The sequence below is a fragment of the Haliotis cracherodii genome, unplaced genomic scaffold (assembly GCF_022045235.1).
Source record: "Haliotis cracherodii isolate W230 unplaced genomic scaffold, xgHalCrac1.p SCAF_3, whole genome shotgun sequence".
NCBI lineage: Eukaryota > Metazoa > Mollusca > Gastropoda > Lepetellida > Haliotidae > Haliotis > Haliotis cracherodii.
Window position 1 is genome coordinate 54,711,417 of NW_027266286.1, and position 15,982 is coordinate 54,727,398.

At 41.6% G+C, this 15,982-nt stretch overlaps 1 protein-coding gene across 2 annotated transcripts in view; it reads right to left on the reverse strand.

Moving 5' to 3' along the window:
- Positions 1 to 14,177, reverse strand: part of LOC139475769 (43 kDa receptor-associated protein of the synapse-like) — a 38,733-nt gene extending 24,556 nt beyond the window's left edge. For both annotated transcript variants that reach the window (XM_071258976.1, XM_071258975.1), the window contains exon 1: positions 12,598 to 14,177. In XM_071258976.1, the coding sequence (XP_071115077.1) occupies positions 12,598 to 13,284 (687 nt within the window). In that variant the 5' untranslated portion in view covers positions 13,285 to 14,177. The remainder of the gene's footprint in view (positions 1 to 12,597) is intronic.
- Between the last annotated feature and the right edge of the window lie 1,805 nt (positions 14,178 to 15,982).

The following is a 15,982-nucleotide window of genomic DNA, read 5'->3' on the forward strand; positions in this document are numbered from 1 at the left end:
AAAACGTAATATAATTCATGGACTTGCATAAAATGGGGCGGTCGGGTAGCCTAGTGGTTAAACCGTTCGCTCGTCACGCCGAAGACCCGGGTTCGATTCCCAACATGGGTACAATGTGTGAAGCCCATTTCTGGTGTCCCCCGCCTTGATATTGCTGGAATATTGCTAAAAGCGGCGTAAAACCAAACTCACTCACTCACCCATACAATGTACATCTCAGCAACCATATATTGCGTTATGTTATAACGATTTTGTGACGCACGTAAAGTGCTCATTAACAAAACGTAACATTATTCATTATGGACTGACTGCTCTGCTGCGTCAAGCAATAAATACTTACTTTTTAACGAGAGAGAAGGACATACGCCAAGAGAGTATGAATAAGAGGTAGAAGATAGACAAGTGGGTAACTTTTAACTCGTATGTATGGCGGGTGTTACCGGTAGGGCAGGACATGCTTACCCTTTTTTTTCGTGAACACCTGGTGTCATCACTGATTTTCAGTGGCCCATTCATATAATTTCATAACTATTAGCACTTTAAGCTTTGTGGAATTATCTGTTTCGGCAGAAAATCAAGGCTGGTTATTCTCTTGCACTGACAATTTATATTGAATAATGCACATCATTGCTATAATAACTATATTATGGAATAACGATCTCGTGACTCACGACAGAAGCAGTGCATTTGCATTTAACCAAACACAGCCCTTACAATAAATGTGTATATCATTCTACATACACTTGCGCAGGAGAATCGGGGGTTACATTTTGGACATCGTTTGCCTTCCAGCTCCAAATGCTACTTACAGAAATACACTGGGCTCGCTGCATATTTCCCCTATATCGTCAGCGTTACATAATGTATATATCGTTGTGAGAAACGTACCTGCGGAACATTCTTCCTGGCATTATGTAACACTGGCTTCGTGTATCTGATAATTCATGGGTGGTATTCTGTGAACCCCGAGGCTTGTATTATCCGTCTCTAAACATAAACCCTGCAAATGTCGTGCTCCGTTATTCAACGAGAACAATTGCCTCTCGGAGAAGGAATGTTACATTGATCACATATCACATTTTAAAGGTTTGCTTGGTTTTCCTTTCCGTTTCAAGGGTACGCATGCATAAACAGCGAAATCGGGTTAATCTGTACTCCGATAGCCTTTCCTGACGATCCTTGTTGGGGGCGTTAATATAATACAAATGAACATTGCGCTACCTATGATTCGTTCATCCAGACACGTGATAATCCAGATGATTTCTCTGCAGTCTGGATTAACGAGAGTTTGTTGCATAACCTGAATACCCTTGCAGTAGACCCGTGAAGATCCGGGTTATCATCAATCCCAATTGCGTGGAACGATGCTCATGATGTCAATGACTGGATTGTCTGGTCCAGATTCGATTATTTCCAGACCGCCGTCATATAGCTTGAATATTGCTGAGTGTGGCGTTAAACAACAAACAAACAAAAAACAAACAAACAGAAAACCCTTGCAGTATGTGGTTGTATGCATTCACATTATGTGAGTATTTGATGGTTTGTATAATGAATCCCTGTTGTTGCGATAACCGTACTAATTTAAAACCGTAAAAATATCGTTTACATGTAGATGTTTTTAACTACTCTTCATCTATTCTCTCTGATAGCTCGATGTATAGTCGACGGTTTCGAGTTAATGAGAATTCATTCGGCTGCTAAAATAATATAATGTTTACACGGTTTTATATATTCAAACTTGATGAGACATCAATGAGCAGGCAAACCAATGATTGACAGTACGAACAACAATCCACGCTGTCGGGGGTACACAAACACACGAACATCAACGTCATCGACTCTTACAACAAACAAGCAAACTCGGGACATAGTCTTCACCGGAATCCCCGTTTTGACGTTATTTGTATCACAGACGCCTAAAAACCCAAATGCTTGTCATGGAACATTAATTCCCAGATAACCGCAAGGAACGCAAACCGAATTGTTTATTAACCGTGTGGTAATTAAGCGTCTATATTTGACAACGACCGTGAATACCATCACAATCATCAATGCTCGGCTCCCGCCGATTACATAACACGGAGCCTCGGAGCTAAGAATAAGTCCGACATTAGCCACGATTAGGAGTGCGCGAGTATTTATAGCCAGGAGCGGTTATAACGCAGCGGGGATGCCGGTGGGGGATATAAATAGGAGCACGTGGAGAAGAGAAACACGCATTACCACTTCCTCTATAGTAAAAACAAAATTCAAATTTATGTTTAATGCGATACCCAACAGCGGAAGGCTATACCAGTCGAGTGCGTCGAGCCGATATACAACTTCGTCTACTACGGAAATGTTATCTCAGAGATATGTCTATAGGATACGTCTGAAACAACCCGCAGCATGTGTAACGACGTGTCACAGTATATATATAAACAAGTGATGTCATCAGGTGTATAAGTTTTAAATATACATTATATTCAATATATATATATATATATATATATATATATATATATATATATATATATATATATATATATATATATATATATATATATATATATGTAGATAAAGGAGTTTTGACAAGCACGAACATCTGGACAGCCTACAGGGTACCCATGTGTTGCTATGCTAAGCATAATTTTTGTACAGATGTACTGCAGTGTAGGTATACAATATACTGTAAATGACTGCGTTCATAATTATGTGAATGGACACGAAGAGCATTGTAATACACCTGTGAACTGCAGACAATTAGACATAAGAAGGTTAAATATTTATAGGCATTAAGATATATCGCTAGACAGGCATCAACGTGTGGTGATGTGGTGAGTTACAGATAGACCGGTACATATGACATACACAAATTTAAAAATGAGAGAGAGAGAGAGAGAGAGAGAGAGAGAGAGAGAGAGAGAGAGAGAGAGGAGAGAGAGAGCGAAGGACATACGCCAAGAGAGTATGAATAAGAGGTAGAAGATAGACAAGTGGGTAATTCGGTAGATACAGTTAAAGGTAGAAAAACAAATGATTGGAGATAGAGAGAGAGAGAGAGAGATAGAGAGAGAGAGAGAGAGAGAGAGAGAGAGAGAGAGAAAGAGAGAGAGAGCGAAGGACATACGCCAAGAGAGTATGAATAAGAGGTAGAAGATAGACAAGTGGGTAATTCGGTAGATACAGTTAAAGGTAGAAAAACAAATGATTGGAGAGAGAGAGAGAGAGAGAGAGAGAGAGGGAGAGAGAGAGAGAGAGAGAGAGAGAGAGAGAGAGAGAGAGAGAGAGAGAGAGAGAGCGAAGGACATACGCCAAGAGAGTATGAATAAGAGGTAGAAGATAGACATGTGGGTAATTCGGTAGATACAGTTAAAGGTAGAAAAACAAATGATAGGAGAGAGAGGAAATAGGCGAAAAGAAGGAGAGACAGACGGTGAATTTGTAGTACTATTCTTCTCCATTCATCATTGCCAACGGCCGTGTTTTTTCTACCACAAACTACATTGAAGACACATCGTCGTTCTCGACAATGTATAATAGAACCTTTGATACCAGGATACGACAAGCGAACATGATCCACATGCGCTGCGTTATGTTGTATTTTTTTGTCACGTTTCCTGACAAGATAAATATTATTTGTGGTCATACAATAACAAGATATTGGTCCATGTATTTACACAGAATTATTGATATGTACCAGCTGATGTTCGGTGGTCAAATATTCACAAAGAAGTCGTTTCCAATCGTGCCCAGAAACTGACGATTGTAGTGTAGAGTAGGTGCTAAAATGAAACGGACCCCCATTTGTAATTGGCTCTATTCATAGAGTATTCTATAGCCTTTATACAGATACTAGCTATGTTTTGGGCGTACGTATTCTCTTCACGGTTTGAGCTAAACGTGTTTCTATACCCGGGTTCCTATAAGAACAGGGCAATGGAAAAAAGGAGATTTTTTTGTTTAAACTCCGCCTAATTCAAACTTACCAGTTCGAACATAAATATTTGATGTATCGATTCAAAAGAATAAAAAATGAGGCTTACGTTTCTCCTTGTAAAATCGTTTTTTTCTTTTCATGTGAAAAACATTTTAATTTGGACGATCCGATAAAAAAAATACTGATTTCTTGACACGGAGCCGACAAGACAAGGTTAACAGACTGTATGCTTGAACGTATCGATTTCTAAACGAGTTAAATCTTAAGACTGAATGTATTTTATATGACGGGAATTTGTAAGTGTCTTTTCAACCGTGACAGTCTTTCACATACAGGACATTTGGAAAGATACACCAACCGGTACCATATATAATCTATCGTATTGACCAAGTCATAAATAAAACAATTACCCTTAAGTGGAACTGGAAAAACAAAACGTACTATACTGGCAGGCAAAAGAAAGTATACACCCACGTTAGATGGTAGCTAAAAACGAAACAAACAAGAAATGGTATTCGATGGTGATGTTTTTTGTAAGGGTGTCATAGTTGTGTTTGAGACATTAATTTGTAATGTTTCGGCGACTATGTTCGGCCTAGTGTAATTCTTTTTATCTCATTCAATTTTCCAATATATACTTTCGTTTGCCGACAGTTTATTTTATAGGTTAACAAAACAAATTGTCCCACAAATCACATGAATAATAAACATATATCTATATTGTTTCCCAATGATTTAGATAAAGTCTCCTCAGGAATAAATTAGATTAAGTTGGAGCGAAATGCATGAATCTAACAGTGTTTAAAGACATTCCCAAGTGTTCCCATTCTGCTGCCGCTGTTGTGCACATTTCCCATACCGTTAGTTATATTTAACAAAGAAAAAAGTGTAAATGTGATTTCATTGAGTGAGGTCTGTCTCACGGCCAGTTCTCAATCAATCACGTAACCCCGAGTGCCATACGTGCCCAACCCGGTCAAGGTCATCACCAAGGTCACGGCTAAACATGGCGACAAGGCTGTGGGAATGCTTCCGTCATTAGCTTTTCGTGACGCCTTGCAACATTAAAGATTTAGTTGCTTTGGCCCTTCTATTTCCCTTTACTCGGAAATGTGTGGAAATGCCTTAACGATTAAACTAAGTAACAGTAGTTCCTTAATCACCTAGTCATGTATTTTAGATTTTGTTACATTCAATCTGATTACTTATACATGTAGATATGTCTAATGGTTGGTTGGTTGGTTTGTTGTTTACGACGCACTCAGCAATATACCAGTTATATGACGGCGGTCTGAAAATAATCGAGTCTGGACCAGACAATCCAGTGATTGACATCATGAACATCTATCCACGCAATTGGGATCGATGACATGCATCAACCAAGTCAGCGAACCTGACCAGCCAATCCCGTTTGTCGCCTCTTACGACAAGCATAGTCGCCTTTTACAGCAAGCATGGGTTGCTGAAGACCTATTCTACCCCGGGGCTTCAAGGGTCAAATGTCTATTGGGCTAATGATGCTACTGCACAGGACTTCGTTGTTTTTTTATGAATCGTTTAGAATCATACTCATGAATGTGTTTATGCAAACAATTTTCCAGGATCCTCGTATTATGAGAGTCCCTACATCTCTCGTCAAACACCAGACACGACCCTCTACCTAGACTTGCACAAGTATGTAAGGCAATAATTAGTTTAAATCATAAGTTCCAAATTATGTAAATAATAAGTTGTCCCCAAAAGAGACTTGAGTCCTGTACTGTCCATATATCTAGACTTGATAATTAGGAGGATAGAATTACTACCCATCCATGGACTTTTCTTCAGTACAGCCTTGGAGCAAGGCTATCCTCTACCTTATTCCCAGTACAGTTCGCGTACACTAAGAGTCGAGTAGTGCTGGTAACGAGTGGTATTACTGTACAACAGGGGAGAAGTCGGAATGCCACAGTACATCACACTAGCTACGGGGATTAATGGAAATAGTCCTCATTCCGGCCATACTCCGCTCGGTATGCCTTACCCCTGCATGTCTACATCAGCCTGGCCTGCCATTAATATAACGTCTTAGAATGTACCAGGTCGCTTACCGTTGATATAACATCGTATGATGTACTAGGTCGGTTCCCATTGATATCCTGTTTTAGACTGTACAGACGCTTGCCACCGAAATAACCTCTTAGAACGTATCACGTCGGTTGACGTTGATATAACGTCTTAGAATGTACCACGTCGGTTGACGTTGATATAACGTCTTAAAATGTACCACGTCGGTTGACGTTGATATAACGTCTTAGAATATACCACGTCGGTTGACGTCGATATAACGTGTTAGAATTACCAGATCCGACGCCATTAACATAACGTCATAAAATGTACAAGTCCAAAGTGATGTAACTTTTTAGAATGTACCAAGTCGGACGCCCCAAATATAAAGTTTTAGAACCTACGAGGTCGGTGGCCGTTGTGATGAGGTTTTGGTATTAAAGTCTATGTAAACATAAAACTTCTGCGCAAGAGAACAACCTCGATTTCCCACCGACACAGATTTCACTGGGCGTAAATGGTAAAATCATGTGAAATTCATGTCAGGTGTTCGCGAAAAGGGTAAACATATACTATCCTACATAGTTACCGAGAACATTACAAATGCAATCAGTGCCCGATCAGTAACCGAGCGCATTATTTTTGCAATAAGTACCCGATCAGTTACCGAGAACATTTCTTTTTGCAATCAGTCCTCGATCCGTTACCGAGAACATTACAGCAGCAATTAGTACCCGATCAGTTACCGAGAACATTACAGCTGAAATCAGTACCTGATCAATTACCGAGAACATTACAGCTGAAATCAGTACCTGGTCAATTACCGAGAACTTTACAGCTGCAATCAGTACCAGATCAGTTACCGAGAATATTACAGCAGCAATCAGTACCAGATCAGTTACCGAGAACATTACAGCTGAAATCAGTACCAGATCAGTTACCGAGAACATTACAGCTGCAATCAGTACCCGATCAGTTACCGAGAACATTACAGCTGCAATCAGTACCAGATCAGTTACCGAGAACATTACAGGTGCGATCAGTACCCGATCAGTTACGGAGAACGTTACAGCTGAAATCCGTACCCGATCAGTAACCGAGAACATTACAGCTGCAATAAGTACCCGATCAGTTACCAAGAGCATTACAGGTGCAATCAGTACCCGATCAGTTACCGAGAACGTTACAGTTGCAATCAGTACCCGATCAGTTACCGAGAATATTACACCAGCAATCAGTATCCGATCAGTTACCGAGAACATTACAGGTGCAATCAGTCCTCGATCAGTTACCGAGAGGATAACCGCTGCAATCAGTACCCGATCAGTTACCGAGAACATTACAGGTGCAATCAGCACTCGATCAATTACAGAGAATGTTACAAGTTCAATCAGTAAAAGATTAGGTAGCAAGGTCCATAATCCCTGTATAATCTGTACCTGATTGAGTGTCATTCATGTAACTCCCACTTTAACAGTGCTATTCACATAACACATGTAGGATGTACCAAATAAGGCTGGTAATGATATCACATCTGTTTTCCCGACTAGATTTGTATATAATGCATTTACACTAGCGTGTCATTCATATGGCATTAGTGGTTTTAAGACGAATAGTTTGTTTTTGACATTACTCCTGCGCCTGTAGTTCTTGCCATCTGTCGCCTGGTGCCTGTACCCAAAGAGCCTTCCAAAGTTATAACACATGTAGTGAGTGAGAAAGTGAGTATGGTTTTACGCCGCTTTTAGCAATATTCCAGCAATATCACGACGGGGGACACCAGAAATCGGCTTCACACATTGTACCTATGTCCGGAATCGAACCCGGGTCTTCGGCGTGACGATCGAACGCTTTAACCACTAGGCTACCCAAGCGCCCCTAAAACACATGTAGATGTACCGGACTAGGCAACCAATGATATAACATATGAAGATGTATCCGACCAGACAACCAATGTTATACAATATGTAGATGTATCCGACCAGACAACCAATGTTATACAATATGTAGATGTATCCGACCAGACAACCAATGTTATAACACATGTAGATGTATCCGACCAGACAACCAATGTTATAACATATGTAGATGTATCCGACAAGACAACTAATGTTATAACATATGTACTACGCATCCGATGATAAAAGATATGTAGATTACCTCTCTCGACAACCAGTGTCATAAAAAATGTAGATGTATTAGACTACAAATAAATAAATGTTATAACATATGCAGATGTACTCGACAAAGCAACAATGTTATAACATCTTTTGATGTATCGACCAGACAACCAATGTCACAGCACATGTATCACGCATCCGATGTAATAAGATATGTAGATTACGATGGTAGATGTACCCGACCAGACAACCAATGTTATAACATATGTAGATGTATCCGACCAGACAACCAATGTTATAACTTATGTAGATGTATCCGACCAGACAACCAATGTTATAACATATGTAGATGTATCCGACCAGACAACCAATGTTATAACATATGTAGATGTGTCGGGGTAGCAACCAATGTTATAGCACATGCAGATGTACCGGACAAAGCAACCAATGTTATAACATATGTAGACGTTCCGAGTAATCAACCAATGTTATAACATGTTCAGATGTACCAGACCTGGCAACCAGTGTTATAACACATTATGTCGCTACCGTTACTCATAAACCTACGTGAGTAGAGTTTTCCACCACTTGTGGCAATATTCCAGTACCATCACGGCAGAGCCCATAAAGACTGGACTTCACACGTTTCACCCCCAAGATTCGAACCCACTCGTTTGGCACGACCTTTGAGTGCTTGAACCACTGGGCTAGCGCACCGTCTACACTAACGTACACAATGTCAGTCGGACAGGGCCTGGTTGGGCCGGGGGAAGAGGGCGGAGAGAGGCGATCCGGGGTAGGTGAAAGGGACAGGGAATTATCATGCTACATTATTTCATAGTTCCCTTTCAATATGGGGCGGTGGGGTATGCTAGTGTTGAAGCTCTAGGTACATGGTGTACAATGTGTGAAGCCCATATCTGGCGTCCCCCGCCGTGCTGAAATATAGCTAAAAGCGGCGCAAAACCATTCTCTCTCATTCACTCCTTTCAATATTTGATTTTGCTTCATAAACATATACTTATCCACTTTTAATTTATTTGGGGAGGGGGTTGGTGTGGTTGTGTGGTGGTGGTGTGGTAGTGTGGTGGTGGTGTGGTAGTGTGGTTGTATTGTGGTGTGGTGGTGGTGTGGTGGTGGTGTGGTGGTGGTGTGGTGGTGTGGTTGTGTTGTGGTGTGGTGGTGTTGTGGTGTGGTGGTGGTGTGGTGGTGGTGTGGTGGTGGTGTGGTGGTGTTGTGGTGTGGTGGTGGTGTGGTGGTGGTGTGGTGGTGGTGTGGTGGTGGTGTGGTGGTGGTGTGGTGGTGTGGTTGTATTGTGGTGTGGTGGTGTTGTGGTGTGGTGGTGGTTTGGTGGTGGTGTGGTGGTGGTGTGGTGGTGGTGTGGTTGTGTTGTGGTGTTGTGTTGTGGTGTTGTGGTGTGGTGGTGGTGTGGTGGTGGTGGTGTGGTGGTGGTGTGGTGGTGTGGTTGTATTGTGGTGTGGTGGTGTTGTGGTGTGGTGGTGGTTTGGTGGTGGTGTGGTGCTGGTTTGGTGGTGGTTTGGTGGTGGTGTGGTGGTGGTGGTGTGGTGGTGGTGTGGTGGTGTGGTGGTGGTGTGGTGGTGTGGTTGTATTGTGGTGTGGTGGTGTTGTGGTGTGGTGGTGGTTTGGTGGTGGTGGTGTGGTGGTGTGGTGGTGGTGTGGTGGTGGTGTGGTGGTGGTGTGGTGGTGGTGTGGTGCTGGTTTGGTGGTGGTGTGGTGGTGGTGTGGTGGTGGTGTGGTGGTGGTGTGGTTGTGTTGTGGTGTGGTGGTGTTGTGGTGTGGTGGTGGTGTGGTGCTGGTTTGGTGCTGGTGTGGTGGTGGTGTGGTGGTGGTGTTAGGGGAGAGTTAGGGTTAACACAGCCTTCAAATGTATAGAACTGTAAATTACCCGCATAGAGTAACCTTTCATCTTCTTGACGCCGTTTTAATAATTGCGTCGTGTATTTTCTTTGTGCGGTGTCTGAAAATCGCTTCTGTCACACTCATCCCGAACCTTTGGCTTTAGACTCGCGAACTCTTTTAATAGATTACGGAAATATTTGTATATTTGAACAGTAGATTCCCTCATGTCCTTCCCCAGAAATAATGTGATTATTGATTTAGGAATGCATTGTCTGCACATTTTCCGCCCTGGTCGAGAAACATGAGCGCTAAAAACAATAGTCGGGAGAAATACGTGGACAAAATATTTCACTTCTCAACCGGCGTGTCGCCCTGACATAAACGCACACCCAGTTTAACACATTTCACATGTCGATTTGCAACATAATGCGGTACATACATTTCAATGTCGTTAAGGTGTTTATAGCCTGGTCTGTCCGTGACCTGTTGCTACTAGCAACCGAATGAATGCATTTTACGCCGCAGTTAATAATATTAAGGCTGTATCACGGGTGGAAATAATAAAATCCGGACCAGATAAACCAGTGGCCGATAGCATGAGCACACCCACACAATCAACCATGGCACATATTGTAAACATCAGATCATCATTGATGTTCTTACGAGGCAAGTTGTACTGGAGAACTATTTTATCCGAAATCCTCCAGGTAGCATGTTATTATGAGCCAAGATCTTGTGCCATTACATAAGGCATTTACCTAAATGATTCAATAAAGTTGACAATTTACCCTCAGATACAAATGATTAATGTGGACGTGCAGTAATACCGTTGAAAGATTTACCAAAGAATTAAATAGTTATGTACATACACATGATGATCATGTTTATGATTAGCATGTTTTTATATGCTGATCATCAACGATAAAGAAGAATAGATGGAGGATACACATTCATATCATCATTATTGTCATCAGCGAAAAAATAAATCATTATTTCCAGATACACCGTAAAAAATGTGTTTAGATCCTACATGCAAACCTAAACACGTTCCTTGTCCCATAATTTTGACTCGTTTAGGTCTCATCATGTCATGTATAGTTTGTTTACATTCTGAACACATTCTACAGCGTACATTACCCATATTCATTCATTATCACGTCTCCATTACCATATTAACCATTATCCAAATAACTATACACGCTCCTGATACGTAGGAATGTGAAAGAAAAAGACAGAGGGGATACGAGTGGAGAGAAAGAAGGACGAGATTGATTACATTCCCTATCTAACTGATTTCACTGTGTCCTTAGCGTGCATTATATCACAGTGACGTTTACGATGACATTCCCACTTATCAAACACTTAAGATCACAAGAGGATACCTGTGTTTACCTCAATAATCTACTGCCAACATCGTTAATCTCAGCCTGTATAACGACATGGATTTAAGCCACGTTTAACGTTATTATTCACGGTGGGATGTTGCATGGACTTGGCGACAAAATACCGATAAAGTTTCCAATATCAGCTAACGTTAGATGTGATAGTTTTATTTAGCGCTGCATTATTTCAAAGTATCCTTTCAATATTTGACTTTGCTTCTTTAACACATATACTTTGGAACTGGTAGTTTTAAGGAGTGCGTGTGTGTGTGTGTGTGTGTGTGTGTGTGTGTGTGTGTGTGTGTGTGTGTGTGTGTGTGTGTGGTTATTGTATCATATTTTGCCGACCCCCTTAAAAATTATGTAACATTTGTTCACACACACCCCTACATGTAACATTTCTTATGCCCCGCCCCGCCCCCCCCCCCCCCCCCCCCCCCACACACACACACACTCCTTTTAATAAATTGTCAGTCCTTAAATAACGTTAAAATTTATTGTTTTTAAGAATTAACTGTTATGTTTTATGAACCCTCTATAACTGTCATAACATTTGGCGACCCCCCCCCCCCCCCCCCCACACACACACACACACGCACACACACACACACACACATCCCTATATTAAATGACCAGTCCCTTATAATACAGTTGGAATCGTACAATGGTATCTTTATTTGTTCAGATTCCTAATGGTCATGGAAATGTTTTTGTCGCTTTAATTTCATTCCACTGAATGATATACGTACGCCTCTCGCCCTAAAGGATATACTGGATGGCGTCTCTCTTGTACGCAATACAGAATAAATAACTAGCAATAGACATAACATATGATTGAAGCTTTAGACCTTGATTGATGCAGAAAGCTGGTCTACATATTTGAACGACTTAAGTTCAAAGCGTTACCGGGTCGATATCGATATACACTATGTGTGAATGGTGTTATTCACGCAATAGAGATATGAATGTATAGTGTTATATACTCACAACAGCTTCTTGCGTTTCTGTCACGAATGTCACGTTAAAACCGCTTCGTTTTACCGTCAGATCAATAACCTGTCCAGAAGGTTACTAGCAATTTTTGTTATAACACCAGAAGTGTATGTACATAATACCCCTCTTTACTAAAGTAACTATTATGACCAAGGATGCATCGGTTCGCAATACCGCCAAGTCAGCATTGACATGACAGTAGTGTTATCTTCACAGAATGCATTATTATATTTAACCGTGTAATACTTATCAAATGAATAGAAAATTCACTTACCTCACAGTAATCCATAGCCTCGTTATAACGCCCGGTCCTCCTATACGGCGTGGCGATGTAAACCGCCAGCAGGCGCCTGTACCGGACATGGGGGTCCCCCTCGGGCAACCCACTGACCACGTCCCATGCCTTACAACAATACGCAAGTCCAGTGTCGTAATCGGTCAGCAAAGAAAACATGTGTCCCACCCTTGCACTGGTCATCAACTCTAGAAACTTGTCATTTTTAGTCCTGGCTAGCGTCAAGGCCTTGGTGTAACTACCCCACGCTTTGGGAAACTCGCTTAGCCCAACGTATGCATTGCCCAGACATAGATGGGCGTAGCTTTGGGTTCGATCCGCGACCTTCTCCGTCTGCAGACAGTACCGGCAGTACGATATCGCCTTCGTGAACTCACTGAGCTTCTCGTTACATATTGCATACATGAGAAACGCCTCGGACTTGAGTACAGGGTCGTCAGTATCGTTGGCCACTTCAATCTGAAGCCCCGAATGGGTCAGCGCATCCCTATATTTCCCCAGATCACACAACGCCAGACAGATGTTTCCCAACGCTTCGAACTTATTCCGTGCCTTGGTCATCTTCTTAAGAGCGCTTGACCACTCGTCCACAGCCTCCGCAAAGCGCTGCTCGTGGTATTGTTTCATTCCCTTGTCCATCTCCCTCTTGGCCAACGCCTGCCCCATCGTACAGTGACCGTGCGACCTCACCCACTCTGCCAAGCCTATGCACGACCATGTGGAATGCGATACGGTAACTCTTACCTGGTCCGTCGACTAATGAGCCGTGGTGGATAAATGTTACTCTCCGGAGTGTTGACAGTCACGTGACTAGCCTTTTCGCTACTCTGCAGATCGAGACGGTGCGTATCGCTGTGGCATGATGTCGTGCATCGTATCAATAGATGTCGTCGTCACAACATCGCACAACGCCAGTCCGGGGCTGATATATCATCCATTTTGTGGATTAGGTCACACATGGGTCGTGGTTCTGTGGCGGGAGTAAAAGCTGTTTCCACGCGAGATCGTCATTGTCTTCGTTTGAACAAACACCGGACGAGAACACTGAACAGCCGCGCCAAGACAACAACCTGCCTTACCTCAAACATTGACACACTCAACCGTCGGCTTAGAGAAGATCGAACTCCGAACAAACAACCTGCGCGATACAGTTCCTGTCTAAAGGAACACGAAGTAACCAGCGCCCTTGGTCCGAAGAGATTCGGCTGACCACTAGCCGAGACAGGACCAAGCTGACCGCAGTATCCTCTCAGCCCTCCCAGGAATGTTTGTCCAGTCTTGTCTGGCCCTGAGTGATGGGAAGCTACATTAACACAGTTCCCGATTACAAACCAGCGCTTGTCTGTGGACGTGTGTTCCCACGTGTCTCTCCTCCAACAGGCTCGGTCGGCTCCCCCTCCTCTTCTCTCGCTCCCTCACACAACCATCCTCCCTCTCTCCATCCCTCTTGGTCCGTTATTAACAGTGTTACCGATCATCTCTGCTACTGATCAGTAGCCTAGCTACTACCTACTACCCAACTACGCTATCCCACAGTCCCGGGAACCGTAAGGAGGGTGAGACGGCCAGCCTTGATGCAGTGGAACAGGTACAGAAACGGTCTGCTAGGCCTTGCTTCAGTCGACAGTGACACAGTTAGGGAGATCATACCCCCCCCCCCCCCCCCCCATCCCTAAACCCCGCGACAAATCTCAAACCCAGATTTCCCTCTTCTAACTTTCAAACTATATCCGTAACGGTGTCTTCGGTTTTATCAAGATTGTTGTAGGTGTATCAGACACATTCGGGAAATGTACGCCACGGGTTTAATACACAGCTGAGCTCCGTATTGTGGCGGAGGATGCAACAGCATCATCTCGGAGTATACGTGTGTAAGTACACAGTTAGTGTTTGTAGAAACCCCATAACAAAAAGTGAAAACACATACAGGCACACTATAAAACGTGTATACGCGTATACTCACTATGTCCTACGGGTATAAGAATAAGCGCGTATATGTAGGTATGTATATGTATATGCGTGTATATGTAGTTAAGTATATGCATAAATGTGTATATGTGGGTAGATATGTGTTGGTACATATGTATATGGAGGTAGGCACATGCCTATGTGTGTATATGTAAGTTAGTATATGCGTGTATTTGTAGGTAGGTATATGCATATATGTGTATATGTAAATTAGTATATGCGTGTATTTGTAGGTAGGTATATGCATATATGTGTATATGTAAGTTAGTATATGCGTGTATTTGTAGGTAGGTATATGCATATATGTGTATATGTAAGTTAGTATATGCGTGTATTTGTAGGTAGGTATATGCATATATGTGTAAATGTAGGTAGATAAGTTTTCGAATATGTAGTAGGTATATGCATATACATGTATATGTAAGTAAGTTTATGCGTGTATTTCTATATAGGTATATGCATATTGTATATGTAGGTAGATATGTGTTGGTACATGTGTATATGTAGGTAGGTATATGCATATGCGTATATATATAAGTAGGTATATGCGTTCATTTGTAGGTAGGTATATGCGTCTATGTGTATATGTAGGTAGATAAGTGTTGGGACATGAAGGTATGTATATGCATATACGTGTATATGTAAGTAAGTTTACACGTGTATATATATATATGTGCATAGAGGTAGATATATCTATGTTTGTATGTATATGTAGGTATGTATATGTGGATATAGGTAGATATATATGTATACGTATGTATATGTTGGTATGTGTATGTGCCTAGAGGTAGATATATCTGTATATGTATGTGCATAGAGGTAGATATATCTGTATATGTACGTGCATAGAGGTAGTTATATCTGTATATGTACGTGCATAGAGGTAGATATATCTGTACATGTACGTGCATAGAGGTAGATATATCTGTATATGTATGTGTATAGAGGTAGATATATCTGTATAAGTATGGCATAGAGGTAGATATATCTGTATATGTATGTGCATAGAGGTAGATATATCTGTATATGTATGTGCATAGAGGTAGATATATCTGTATATGTATGTGCATAGAGGTAGATATATCTGTATATGTATGTGCATAGAGGTAGATATATCTGTATATGTATGTGCATAGAGGTAGATATATCTGTATATGTATGTGCATAGAGGTAGATATATCTGTATATGTATGTGCATAGAGGTAGATATATCTGTATATGTATGTGCATAGAGGTAGATATATCTGTATATGTATGTACATAGAGGTAGATATATCTGTATATGTATATGCATAGAGGTAGATATATCTGTATATGTATGTGCATAGAGGTAGATATATCTGTATATGTATGTGCATAGAGGTAGATATATCTGTATATGTATGTGCATAGAGGT